Source organism: Mytilinidion resinicola (genome assembly GCF_010093595.1).
Source record: "Mytilinidion resinicola strain CBS 304.34 unplaced genomic scaffold BDZ99scaffold_1, whole genome shotgun sequence".
NCBI lineage: Eukaryota > Fungi > Ascomycota > Dothideomycetes > Mytilinidiales > Mytilinidiaceae > Mytilinidion > Mytilinidion resinicola.
Genome location: NW_022985437.1, coordinates 2,991,540 through 3,005,047, shown reverse-complemented (window position 1 = coordinate 3,005,047; position 13,508 = coordinate 2,991,540). Strand labels below are relative to the sequence as shown.

The 13,508-nt window shown below is 54.4% G+C and overlaps 6 protein-coding genes across 6 annotated transcripts; 4 read left to right on the top strand and 2 right to left on the bottom strand.

Moving 5' to 3' along the window:
• Window positions 1–1,080: 1,080 nt before the first annotated feature.
• BDZ99DRAFT_470824 (uncharacterized protein) lies at window positions 1,081–2,336 on the bottom strand (the record flags this gene model as incomplete). The annotated part of the gene is made up of 3 exons (XM_033721665.1): window positions 1,081–1,890; window positions 1,944–2,174; window positions 2,229–2,336. 3 exons carry the CDS (start codon window positions 2,334–2,336, stop codon window positions 1,081–1,083), a joined length of 1,149 nt encoding a protein of 382 aa, XP_033584843.1.
• A 1,186-nt stretch (window positions 2,337–3,522) lies between these two features.
• On the bottom strand, window positions 3,523–4,430 carry BDZ99DRAFT_514097 (uncharacterized protein; the record flags this gene model as incomplete). Its single annotated transcript, XM_033724803.1, has 4 exons — window positions 3,523–3,768; window positions 3,826–3,868; window positions 3,925–4,065; window positions 4,150–4,430. 4 exons carry the CDS (start codon window positions 4,428–4,430, stop codon window positions 3,523–3,525), a joined length of 711 nt encoding a protein of 236 aa, XP_033584842.1.
• Window positions 4,431–5,883: 1,453 nt separating this feature from the next.
• Window positions 5,884–6,657, top strand: BDZ99DRAFT_470822 (uncharacterized protein; the record flags this gene model as incomplete). Its single annotated transcript, XM_033721664.1, has 2 exons — window positions 5,884–6,039; window positions 6,106–6,657. 2 exons carry the CDS (start codon window positions 5,884–5,886, stop codon window positions 6,655–6,657), a joined length of 708 nt encoding a protein of 235 aa, XP_033584841.1.
• Window positions 6,658–7,694: 1,037 nt separating this feature from the next.
• On the top strand, window positions 7,695–8,977 carry BDZ99DRAFT_514095 (uncharacterized protein; the record flags this gene model as incomplete). Its single annotated transcript, XM_033724802.1, has 4 exons — window positions 7,695–7,923; window positions 8,241–8,451; window positions 8,551–8,850; window positions 8,899–8,977. 4 exons carry the CDS (start codon window positions 7,695–7,697, stop codon window positions 8,975–8,977), a joined length of 819 nt encoding a protein of 272 aa, XP_033584840.1.
• Window positions 8,978–10,620: 1,643 nt separating this feature from the next.
• Window positions 10,621–10,947, top strand: BDZ99DRAFT_531120 (uncharacterized protein; the record flags this gene model as incomplete). The annotated part of the gene is made up of 1 exon (XM_033726435.1): window positions 10,621–10,947. A coding segment is annotated over one exon (327 nt), but the record flags the coding sequence as incomplete, so codon positions are not given.
• A 1,370-nt stretch (window positions 10,948–12,317) lies between these two features.
• BDZ99DRAFT_24548 (uncharacterized protein) lies at window positions 12,318–12,821 on the top strand (the record flags this gene model as incomplete). Its single annotated transcript, XM_033713631.1, has 1 exon — window positions 12,318–12,821. A coding segment is annotated over exon 1 (450 nt), but the record flags the coding sequence as incomplete, so codon positions are not given.
• Between the last annotated feature and the right edge of the window lie 687 nt (window positions 12,822–13,508).

Genomic DNA, 13,508 nt, shown 5'->3' with positions numbered 1-13,508 from the left:
AGGACAGTTCTGACGACGGGAAGGCACTGCTGGGAGTGTTCACTACATTCAACTTGTGGCTCAAACGCGCCAGCGAACTGTTAGTATACAAGACATAGATCTATGCCGGTCATCAATAAAGCCCCTCTCGAAGATCATCCTGGAATGCTGCAGAATCCAGGCCTGAGTGATGCTACCTTGGTACTGACGTTCGAAAAGGTGTGAAGCACCTTGAAGTTACAGGTATGATCGCAAACAAGCGATGACGATGCGCGTATTCGCCATTCGTATAGGGAAAGCACCGACGGTAGTGCCCTAGACGGGTCAACCCCACCAACATGCTCCCCACAACCCACGATCCCCAACCGCAGCCTCCAAGGTGGGACGGCTTCAAGATCTCTCATCGGATGTCTAGCAATCAATACACATAAGCTGCGAGATTCATCGAATCTACAAATTAAAGGTTGAGTGGCGCAAAGGTAGCGCACCCGTCCAGTCTAATATTAGCCACTGGCTGGGTGCCGACGGGAGGTTGCGGGTTGAGATCCTGCCTTGATTGATCCCGCAATTTCGGCGAATTTGATACGAATGTCAAATTTAGTCTTTCACTCGATTGGCGTATGCTTGAAGCTATTGCAGAGAGCGTGGCTCTGTCTGCATCATTATCTCCCTTGTTTTTGCCTTTAGGATACTAAAGATGTGGAATTTCGGACAGACATAGCCATCGTGAATAGCGAAGTATGCTCTACGCAATCTTAGACCAATTCTTTAGAAGCAGGGCAGCGGAGTCGCACATTCACATTTCAAGCAATGAATACTAACTATAGCCTCAGCGTCTTATAAATCTGGGGGCGTTACCTGCTAATTTGATCTCGTTGAAGGGGGTTACTAGCGAAAAAAACCAAATACCGATCTCACCGCAGTGCTATGATATCACATTTTTGACCCGAGATTTGAGACTGTGCTTGATTGAGAGTCTATCTGAAGGAACCACTATTCTCTAGAGGAAGAGTCCGGGGAATGTGGACGGCAACGAGGCCGAACGACGCCCAACGTATCTTGTACGTGCGCCGAACGTAGATAACCTCCAACCGTTTTCGTCTAGGCAGGCCAGAGGGAGTCATCGGCACAGGCCTCGATGTTAGCCCTTGCCGCCCAGCTAGATTGCGGAAAGATGCCTAGAACTACCGGCAGGATTGTGTCCAAACGCCGGCAACGCCGTGCGACGGTGGCCGCATCCAAGCCTGCAGCTGGGCGCTGGCCCAGGCCGTGCAGCCTAGTCACCTCGGCCTCGTTCTTGGTGTATACGCCACCGTAGTCGCCTTCGAAGCCAACCATCAGGTTGCGGTTCAAATTAGCCACATGCGCGCCGACACCACCAGCGAGATTCTCCAGGTAGTCAGCGAGGCCACTGAGGAGGAAGTCAGAAGCCTGATCCCAGCTGTCGTTGACCTTTCCGGCAAAGACGAGTCTTCCGAACTTTGGTGACGACTCGAGGAGGGCGATTGCCTCCTGGGCTTTGCTGATGTTGGACTCGAAATTTGGAACGACTACTTTCTGAATCTTGCCGGCGGGCAGAGTGGTGGGCTTCGTTGCCGAAGCCGCGGGCTTGTAGAGACGAACAATATCCGCCCAATCTCCCTCGAAGTGTGACACCAAGGCCCAGAAGCGGCGCTCCACCTCCCCAGACTCAAAGAAGCTCTTGATGCGCAACATGGTTCTGTAGCTGATGACAGGCGTAGGATCTCCAGATACGGTGAGAATTGAGGCTCCCGGGCTGGTCTTGACGTATTGCAGGATGCCGACCTTCTCCTTGCGAAAGACTTCGTTCAGGATCATCATGCGGAGCTCGGCTGCCATTTCGCCGTGCCAGGGAAACGGGATGCCTAGTCGTCGGATGAGGAATGCAACCTGGTGCTGCATTAGCTTGGAACTCGTCTTGGACGTTGAACTGCAGGACTTACCGCGTCGATGATATCAGAGGCCGCCATATTGGCTTTCGAGGAGCGGCCGCGGCACTTCGCGCTGCTCTTCCTGCTGCTCTTCGCACTGCCCCGCTTCGAGATATGCAGGATCGGAGCCCCCTTGGACAGTTGGCGGTGGAGGACGGTCTCTCTCTTGCGGTACACGCTGGCGCTGAAGACATGTCCCTTCGCAGTTCGGCCGCGGACGACACCTGCGGACTCTGTCGACGACTGGTACGTATTAGGCCAAGCAAACTCGCAACTCTCGTCCTTGATAGTACGTACGGTGGAGGCCGGTTGTTGCGGAGCCAACTCTTCTTCACGACCTTCAGCGATGCCCTCGACGACGCCCTCGGCGGCGCAGGTTGGTGAGGCCATGCTAGAGGCTGACATGGCGGGTGTGCGGAGAGTGGCAGGCTTGTACAGGTGTGGGGGACGTGGCCGTCGCAGGGAGGAGGCTGAGTAGAGAGAGGGGTGCGGGACTGGACGAGGAGTTTGAGCTGGACGAGTGGTGTTGAAGTTTCCGGGCGCGTGTCGGTCACTGATCCCCCGAGACACGAAGCACTCGGTATGCCGAGAACACTCAACGGACGCCGTGAAGAGTTACATGAACTGGACCAATGCCGATTTCGGCGACCAAATGTGCAAGCTACAAATAGCGTTGGGCAGGCAACTACGGATACAAGGGGTTCACTCAATAGCATGATCATTATCTCAATGGTAAAAATCGAGCTGCTCTGCCTCGATAAGTGTGGTCAAATTTTGGGTAGAAATTGAGGTGTGGAGTAGCCTCGAGGGTTACTTGACAATGTGCAGCTGCGTTGTGTTCTGAGCAGAGGGTCACATTGAATGCAATAACCGTCAATAGTCTTACGTCGGTCAGACAAGAAGGTTCATTCCATTTCTACTTCAAGAAATCTCATCGCCCCAACAATCCATATGCTCAGCGAGAACAGAGCAGCCCCGCCTAAGCTCAACTCCTCGTCTTAAGTCTCCTGCTTTGAAGCAACCGTACCCTGGGGGAAGCGTGGAGACTTTATAGAAGTATCTCCGCATGGATACTTATCCAGCCCTCTTGCCCTTCCCCCCTTGTAAATATCCAGGAAAAGCAAAAAGGCTCCGTCAAGCCGCTGAGTCTGGAGGACAATAGTCTGCTTATCTAGTGGTTCCCTCGAACTCTCCCCTGGAATGAGCCTCTGCGCTACCCCAGCCTCATACTTCGTGTAGATATCGTCGTAGTTGGTGTCATAAGCGATCTTGCCGTTCGCCTTGGGGGCTCCAAGTATACGCCTATGGCCCCGATAAAGTCCTCGATATAGCCCTCAAGTGTACTGTTGATGAAACCGGAGTCGCAGAAGACTCGAGTGCTGCCGTCTCTGGTGTTGCCTGCGAAGGTGAGAGTCTCAAAAGCAGCGGAAAACTCTAGTAGCGTGAGCGCTTGGAGTACTTTCGTAATCCCGAACAACAACATTCTTAATCATCTTCGCAGGGAGAGTTTCGGCTGGGTTGGCGGAAGCTATAGGCATATAGAGGCGAACGATGTCTCCGCCCAATCACCCTCGAAGTGGGTGACCATGGCCTAGAAGCGGGGCTTGACGTCTGCGCGCTTGAACTTCTTCGAAATTCGGAGGAGTGCCCTGTAGGCGATGACTGGACTGGGGTCTCCGCCTATGGTGAGAGCAGATCTACCGGAGCGAGTGGTGATGTATTTCAGCGTTCCCCCACGAGCCGTCGGAAACAGCTCATTGAGGACCATAAGCTGCAACTCCGCAGGCAAGTCAAAATAGCGAAAGGGGAGGTTCAGCAACCTCGTTGCGATCACAATCTGGTATAAGGTCAATCTCGGTGCCCTTCATAAGTGTTCGGTGTGGAATGTACGCACCGTGCTGACTACCTGGGAGCGGGTGAGGGAGATCTTTGAGGGACTGCCACGGTGCTTAGGACCAATCTTCAAGACGCGCTTCAGGCTGGGGCCAGTCACCGCGCCAGAACAGTGACGACACGGCCGTGCTGGCCGAGGAAGATGTTCCGCTTTCTGTATATGCTGACGACCAGGGGTGATCCGCCGGTGATGGGGTAGAGCCTATAGTCACGGCGACTGGCGGCGGTTGCGGTCTTCATCCTTGGCTATCGCTTGTATCAGCTTGACGAGTCCCCTGACTTAGTGTTGGGCTTTACGTACGGTAGGAACCAGCGACGACTTCACCTAGGTCTCGTCGGCGGCCGCCGTCTTTTGCTGGCACTCTCCTTTGACGAGTTGGTCTCGTTCAGCTTGCGAGCTGTCCTCCATCCGGGCGAGCTTGCGCATGAGGGAGTCTCGGGGGTAGTTGTTGAAGTTGACACCCGCAACATTGGTGTCGTCAAGGGCACTAGCTCCACCAGCTCTTCCGCGGTCATTGTCTCGTCCTCCGCCTCTATCGGCATGCAGGCGAGGGGAACTTCGTCAGGGCCTTCGGCGGCGGAGGCGGACGGGTTTTTGGACAGCATGGTGTGTGATGAGCAGGTCGATAAGGCGCTGGGGTGGAATGGAGGAGATCCGCCAGTGCATGCGTAGAGAAGACAGAGCAGAACATGATCTTTTCTGCGGGGAGAAATGTGAGCGGGGGTGGATAGTGGAAGGTGAAGGCGTTGAAGCTGGCGCGATTCAACTTTCGGCACTGCGTCACTCACGGGTCGGCGGACAAAGCTCTCGGTATGCCGATGAAACTCACGATAACAGACACCACGTTATACTACACGAAGTAAGTTTAGTAATGAGAAGTAAACGCTTAAGCAACGGATTGCTGTCGATGACATGAACTACCATTGAAGTCAGGGGGTACACTTAACCGTAGGACTGTTCGGTGTGAGTTCAATCCTGAGCTACAAAGTCTTGGAAGAAATGCTGGACGCGTAAAGAAAAGGTTGAGATTGGGCGGGCTGCGCTGGGGGTTGAGCATTCGCGAAAGTGCGCGCTGCTACGGTCAAGCGGGCTTGCTCGAACACTATTGAAAAGTCGAACTAGAGAGGATACAGTCTGGTGTGGAGGTGGAGGGGCTCTTGACGACACGTGAGTACTAGTCTGAGCTCAGATTGTCAAAACAAAGCCCCACTCTGGAGGTATATATTTCCAAGAAATTCAACGCACTTCGCCTTCGGGCATTTGGTCAATTTGAAGCGATACAGAGAAGATTAGCCTGGCCCCTGCACTAAGGATGACACGCTCTATCAAAGAGTAGCTTCAAAAATTTTTTTGCACTTTGTTTCCCGTGTGGTAGGACCTGGTTCGAGTCCTGAGGGTACTACTTTTCTTTTTTTATATCTTTAGACGCCACGACACCTCCACACGTCTGATGTCACACCAAAGAGTTCTGCATTGACACGGCACATAGTGTCAAGAAGTAAAAATTGCCTTCGTATCTCCTGTCTTACCTGCAGTTCAGTGACGGAGGCGTCGCCGGAAGTTCCCCGTCACAGCGTAGTCTCGAGCCCTCCGCAGCCCCTTCTCGTTCTTGTAGGCCGCCGCACGGGCGGCGAAACAGTGCCTCTAGGTCTATTGCTTAGGCCACACATCGGTGCGCTACGTTGTCGCCTCTGTGATCCAGCTCACGAAGTTCTTCCAATATCTCTCTTCCCTTCGGTTGACACATCTCGCACAGGTGCAAAGTGCCCGCTTACGACGACGTACGACCTCATTTCCATTTACGAGCCACAATCAAGTGTTGATCATTAGCTGAGACGAGCGCTGCATCGGTCCACCACTGCGCGCTGAGAGCGACCTCTGCGCGCAAGCCGGAACCCGGCATACGACCACCCTCCGCCCGTTTCCTTCATACCCAAGTTCATCCTGGCATACCCGCCCATCAGGTCCGCTGCGATGAAGTCTCAGGTGTTCCTGAGCGATAATGGAGGTCGCATGGGTTCTGGAAACGTGATAAAAGCCGGCGAAGCCTAAAACACTATGTCTTCGGTCGCCAACGGCAATGGCAATTGCGCACCTGCCGGCCAGCGTGACAGAGCGCGACTCCCTTTGCAACTCGAGCGCCGTCCAGCTAAGAAACAGAAGAAGTTTGGGAGAAGCGGCGTAGCGTGTCAAAAGAAGGCCACCCTAGGAAATGTATGTCGAGCCCCCATTCGAATGCTTGTCCAGTCAAGGGTGTTATAAGCTACATTTTGGATCAAGTCGCCCGAAGTGAAGGCCTCTCTCAAAGCCGAAGGCTCCACGGAGGCGCTCCCTGTGGAACTGGAGCTCATGATGCTTGAGAATCTGTTCAAGAAGATGAAGGGCGCCACGCCTGAATGCACATTACTCGAGTCCAGTTCTGGTGTCCGCTCTGCCCTGACCCTTTCTGGAGACTCAGCACTGGTGGCTACTTATCGCACCCTTCGTAGGATTCGTGGACTGTCTCCTCTTGTCAACAAAGTGTTCTTCAAGACTGTAGGTCCTTTTCGTGGCAATTGGAAAGACATCTTGAGGCTGTACAAGAACAAATCGGTACCAAACGCTGCAGCAAATACCATTCCATGGGAGCACATCGGCAAGGACATCCTCGAGGATGTTCCGTTCAGCTATATATACGCTGCGTCCGTCCTTAGCTATCTACAGCACGCTACGGGCTTGCAGGCCGTCGTCTTCGCCAGCTGCAGCTCCACTTCGTCTTGCCCAGTAGCCCTAGACTCCTTCTGTGGCCTGCAGATTGGCCGCATCTTGTCCATCGTCGCAAGAATCGGCTAGCACCTCAGTCCTTTGCGTCAGACGGGCAAGGAGTAAGCTTCGACGCAAACTCCAACAATGTCTACGTCCGTTACGAGAGCAAGGTCGCCAGGCTGCGTGATTTGGGCTAGACCTACACCGAGCCTCTCCCAAGATCGACAATCGAGCAGCGCCGTGTGCGGCTTAACGACTACTTTACAAACTTATGGACGGGGTTCAGTCGGTCGTGAAGACGGGATGGGGCACCGAGCTGCAGTCCGTCTGATCAAGGCGGAACTGTCACACTATTTGCAGTCCTGACTATCTGATGACCTGGTATTCCCTTCTTACCATCATCTATCCAGATTATGAATCACAAGGTCAAAGCGAGCGGCCTGCGCCATTATGAGCCAAGTCGAGGACCGTCCTCCTATGTGAAAAGTTTGGCACTGTAGGAGGAACTCGTCCCACCCCAATGTAATAGGTGCGGCCTATCAAAAGTGTTTTCCCAGCGTGGGGACTGCTCCTAAATCTCCCTTGCTCCCCGCATTCTTTAACTAGATACTCTAAGGCGTATGTGCTCCCATAATAGAAATTGCTAGGCTCTTTCTGCCACCTGAAGTGAAATATCTAAGCACCCTCCTAGCGCCGCTGCCAGTAGCCTGTACGCCCATAAAATGACTAAATATGTGCCACTACCTCTCACTCCTCCTAGCCCGCCTCTATGAAGTCAGAAAGTGGGGCCCGGCCGTCCTAATCAGGCCAAGCGCCCCTCGCTTAAAAGGCCGCTCACACACCCATAAAGACCTTGTCTTGCCCCACCGACCTCCGTCTTCATCATCACGCTTTCCACAGGACAGCGAGGCAGGCCTTGTAAGTCAAACGGCACCAGTTTCCACCACTTCAAACGTACTGACAACTTCCCAGCTTCATTTGGAGGTGGCCGACCTCTCTGAGATGGGTGGACGCAAGCATCCCTCGCACGGAGTAGCCTTGGAGCTGCTTCGTGCGAGGGTGCTTGCGTCAAGTCTCTGCTCTCGCAGTGATTACTCCCCAAACTCAAAATTTCACTTCCAACAATGGCTACTCCAGGACTCTCTGATCTCGAGGCCCTGCTCGAGGAAGCTGCATCGGCTGCGGCAGCTCTCGACCGGGAGAAAAATTCTAGCTCCGTCAAGAACGAACATCGAGACAGTACGCGCTGCGAGGATAACCGTGACGGGGATCGCGCCCATGGTCGTGATCGTAGCCGTAGCAAGGTCAAGAAGGAAGACGGCGATGTCGAAATGAAAGATGCTCCTCAGAGCGGTTGAGCGGTCTAGGCCGACCTCTCTGAGATGGGTGGACGCCAAGTACCCTCGCACGAAGTAGCCTCGGAGCTGCTTCGTGCGAGGGTGCTTGCGTCAAAGTCGAGATCACCGTCGCGATCGTAGCCGCAGCAAGGTCAAGAAAGAAGACGGCGATGTCGAAATGGGAGACGCTCCTCGTAGCGGCGGAAGCGGTGACTCTCACCATTCCAATAGGCACCGCTCACGATCCCCACGACGCAAGATCGCTAAACCCCAACGCGGCGACTTCAGCTTCATGGCCCCAACAAGCTTAGTCCGATCGACACTATGGTTCAGCGCCAGCGGGTCCTCAACCAGAACAAGCCGCTGCCACCGAAACCCCTCTAGCAGTCCTTCGCTCAGCTCTAGCGTACGAGTTTGGCCCGATGCCGCAACAGTCTCAGTACAGCACTCCTGCCTACGCACAGTATGATCCTTGGCTGGTTCCCCGCTCTGCAACCGACAACTCTCCGGCATCGGCGCCAACCACGGGGCCGACGAGTCCGGAGTACTATGGTGGACCGGGTTTCTGAGCCGCCCCAGGACTCGTTCGGGTAGATAAAGATCCATGGCGTCTCTGGCAACTAGGATGTTGACATACCCGAAGATATCCCCCGAGCAGATCCATGTACCTCCTATCCAGCGTCGATACTGTCACAGCGGGATCACTTCACGCCCGCCAAGTACGCCCCGCGGAACACGTCCTTTCGAGGCACTTGGGATCTATTTACCGATCAAGCGATTTTTACTCACTCAGCGAGCAAGCCGCCATCAACGCCAAGGTGCGCTTCAAGCACGCTTTCCAGGACACCGTCGCCGCGTTCCAGGCGGACCGCGCGGCGTTGCTGGAAGAGGGGAGGAGGACGGGCAGTCCGATCATTCCGGTGGAGATAACGAAGCGGATGATGTAGACGTCCTTCAAAGACGTCGGCATCGATATGAACGACAATCACAGCACTATCAACCCTGTCTATGACATCGAGCCGATCGAGAAGATTACCGATGCCTATGTCGACCGGTATCTCTGGTCCTAGGCTGATCAGCGACGTCTCTTTCCTGCCTGGATCAGGCCTTCGGACTCGGCAGTACCACCTCTGCTGACCTACAAATGGGCCCAAGGCATCAACAACCTCGAGATGGTGTGGGAGTATCAAGATGGCGGGTGCAACGGCATTCGGTACCTCTCTCTCTCTTTGTCGGTGTGGGGCTATCTTGTCGCGTCCCATTGCTTTCCAAAATCTACGAGAAGTTCGATCTAACATGGCTGAATCGACTTCTGCGATTGATCATGGATCACAATCTGGCTGGTTACATCACATCGAAGGACAACGTGCAGCCAGACTGCAAGGACATGGACCATACCAACAGCTATGGCATGATTCGAGATCTGCAGTTCTCCGCCAATGGCCTAATGCCAACTCCACCGGAAAAGCGTCATTGCGGAAATCACGAGCATCGCTGATCGACCTTGCGGGGCACGTATCTGGGGCAGCTGCCGGAGCCACCGCGCATCTCGACGCGCAAGGCGCATGTCTGGAGTCTCGGGACATGCGTGCACTACCTAGCGACAGGCAAGGCGCTGGTGGAGGAGCAGCAGGAGTCCATCGGCTGGAAGTGGGCTAGTTGAAGGAACAAGAATCCGACGGGCGTGCATGCGAAGGATAGGCACTACTGGGATAAGCAGTGTCCGCGGAAGCCGACGCATATCAATGTCTCGAAAGAGGCGCAGCTTGAGGAGGACGTGGAAAAGGGAAGTTGAGGCAACAGGATAGCGATGAGCTGGACAAGTGGATGATGAAGGCGTTGAGTATGAAGGCGACTCAGCGACCTTTTGCGGAGGATCTTCTGAAGGGAGTGGAGAAAGACGGGAGGAAGTTGATTAAGAAGATGTCTAAGGCGAGTGAGGTATTGCTGTGACTCGCATTGCCTGCGGTGGCCGACGCATGTCAATGTCTTGAAGGAGGCGCGGCTTGGAGCGGGCATGAAGAAGAATAAGTTGAGGCCGGAGTATAGAGGACAGTGAATGGAAAGCCCAAAACCATAAAGGCGGCGATCGAGATTGAGGCTGTAGGAACATCGAGCCGGCGTGTACCACGTAAGGGAAAGAGGATGAGGGTCCGTTGAGATCCAAACGCTCAGTGATGAAATTAGACTGGAGCTTTTGGAAGGTAGACTAGATGGAGGCACTCGTGAAAGGTCTAGATTTCCTCTTTGTAAATCTAGTGAACTTGCAAAACGTGACTATGCTTAGGTGATACTCCTGGAACATAATGCCACTGTCAGGAGTAACCCAGCTAATAAGTAGCTGATTAGTCAAGAGGAGGCCCGATATCTAGCATTTTAACCCCTACATCTTGTTTTCTGAAGAAAAGGCTAGGCACACAGTTATTCTCCTGCTTCAGCGACACTCTTGGAAGCCTAACACCACTGTTAGAAGCACTTTAGCTGGAAAGTAGCTGATTGGTCAAGAGGAATATGCTCAGTGTAAAATTTACTTACTAAGGGGACGTTATACCTGATTTGGACGTCACGTGATTTTTTGGGGTTGTTGGTGGCCGCGTGGATTGAACGCCCCATTCAGTCCACTCCAATCCATGTCCATCATCGCAAACACTGACAACACCGCACCACCGAACCTGCCAGATCACGATTCATCTCCCGGTCAGTAAGCCGACCGGCCAGGAGGAGTACTCGGCCATGCGTGCGAGGGGAGGACACGCGGACCGGCAAGGGCTTCCTGCTCTTCCACTCGATAACAGATCCACAGTCATTCGAGGAGATCATGACCTTGCCGCAGCAGGTTCTACACGTCGAGGACAAGAGACAAGGGCTACTTTCAGATGATTGCACCGGAGGACGAGACAATGACCGCAGAAGAGCCGGTGGAGCTAGTGCCCTTGACGACACCGATGTTGCGGGTGTCAACTTCAACAACTACTCCCGAGACTCCCTCATGCGCAAGTTCGCCCGGATGCAGAACCCACAGACCGCTGGCGCCAACTGAAGATGTGAAGGAAGAGTCCAAGGAGTAGGATTGAGCTAGTGCCATCGACGACACAACAACTACAATCGCATGTTCTGGATCGGCCGCTGGCACCTGGAGACGTTCGTCAGCCTTTGAGGTATCGCCTTCGGGCCTTGGACCAGACAGGGTGGGTTGGAAGACCATGTTTGGGCAGCTGAGGAGGACCGCCAAGCTGACCAGGTACAAAGAGCATCTGTTTCGTTTGCATTCCACTTACTAAGAGTCTTGTAGCCGCTACCCCAGCACAGTCACAGCACACATTCACTCCTGCATCCTTCGGCCGCTCGGTCTCGTCAGCACACCTTCCTGCCTCTTCATCGGTGAATGCCGAACTCCGAACTGAGACCAGATCTTGATCCACCGTGCGGATGTGGCTTCGAATGTCTCTTTCTATGTCGACTCTCAATGTCCTCAAATTCCTTGAATACGAGAAGCCTACTCCCATCTAGACGCAAGCCATTCCTACTATCGAAGCCGGCAGAGTCCTCAACTCCGTGGCATGGCTCCTCGCCACCTCGTTTGCGTCTTCGCATGCGATGCGGACCGGTGAACGCTCGCTGATTGTCCACTCGATAACAACCAATAAGGAGATTGTGACCTTCCAGCAGCAGATTCTACGAGGACAGCTGGCAGAGCTCAGGACAAGCCATGGGCGGTTAGTGCTGAGCGAAGCCAGCCCACTAGATCAGAATGCTTCAAGCTCTTCGAGAGCTTGACTCATAGGAGACACAAACTGGCGATAAATGGTCACCCGTCTCGGCGACTTCTGTGGGTTGCAGGACACGCCTGCGTGCGGGGAAATACCGATTGGCACGAGAACATCGAAGAGGAGCTAGACCGGGACCTCATCCGCCTCGCGAACCTAGCGAACGATGATTTCCAGAACGACCCTTCCCTCACCGCCGCCGAGCACTACCATTGCCGCTTGTTGCGCTTGATCTCCAACTCAGACTTGTGGAGCTCGGGAGAGCAACGGGACGTGTGCGCCAGGTAAGCGCAACCCACAGGGTCAGAGTGCTGCAAGCTTGGTGTGAGCTTAAGTCCTGCTTTCGTCCCTTCCATACAATTCCCTTACGCCAGTCGGCCCTTTCATGCCTCATGTGCCGCGGGACATGCTAGGCGTGAGGGAGAATACCGATTGGTACGAGAGGAATTAGAACGGGGGCCTCCCTCACCTGCCTTGCCGAACTGGCCAGCGATGATTTCCAGAACGGCCCGTCTGTCACTGCCGCCGAGCACTACCATGGCCGCCTGCTGCGTTTGATCTCCAACTCAGACTGGCGGAGGTCGGGAAAGCCCAACCAACCCACAAGGTCAGAGTGCTACAAATCTTTGAGTCAGGGAAGACTCAACCAGCTAGCTGTGCTACAGGCTCAGGAGAAGAAAGCTACTCAGCCAGAGAAATGGTCTATCGAAAACCACCCAATTCTTGGCAAGAAGGCCGAAACCCCGGAAACCCCAACTGCCGACGTGCAAGTCATCAACACATTCAAGGTCAACGACATGGTGATGGCACGCTGGATCCACGGAGACCGTGCTTTCTACAAGGCGAAGATCACGATGGTTATGGGCTCCGCAGCAGCTCCAAGTTCCGCGTCAAGTTTCCTGACTTCAACAATGACACGGACAAAAGTCTAGAGTTGGCCGATATCAAAGCGTTGGACCCCTCAAAGAAGAGGAAGGCTGAAGAGACAACGGCACCAGCGCCAGTCCCTATCAAGACACCTGTCGCTACCAACGTCATCTCTGCGCCGGCCAGCGTCGATGTCAATCTCGCCTCTCAGGCCCGACAGGAGTCCAGCAAGGTCAGCGATGGCCCTCCCAGGCCCGCCAAGATGGCTCGCAAGGCGCCGCGGCGTTTGATCTCCAACTCAAATCGGCGGAGCTCGAGAGAGCTGTGGGTCGTTCGCGGTGGGCGGGCCCAACCCACAAGGTTAGAGTGCTGCAAGCCCCGTGTGAGCTTGGTTTACAGTCACTCAAACCGGCGCTACATGCTCCGGCGGGTGTGGCCCTCCGCCACCATGACTGAACGTGGAAGTCTCGCTGACGTCCGACCTACCATGGTCACCAACTACGAGTTTCAGGTTCTACGATCCAAGGTTCACGATATCCAGAACGTCTTCTCTGGCTTGCTCGCACACAACGGAGGGAGCGACAGCGAGGTAGACGAGTCGAGTGAGACTCTCGAAGTGCTCATGAAGCAGTACATCGGCAAGTGCGGCGGCCAAGCCCAGCGGAGGAGCATGAGCACCCTTTCGATCGTTTCCTCCCCCGATGAGGGCAAAAGGCTAGAGCTCGGGACACTGCTCCCTACTTATGGTGGAACTCGACTACCGACTATGAACGCGTCGCCCAGGGATTTTTCAATGCCGTACAGATATCCAATCCCGATGGATGAGCACGAGCACCCCTTTGATTCCTCGCCGCCAACCATGACTACCAGCAGAGCTCGAGAAAGCTATGAGCTATTCACGTTGGACAAGCTCAATGTCACCCCAACGCCGAAGTTAGGCTCAGCGATGACAGCGAAGTACCTCGCT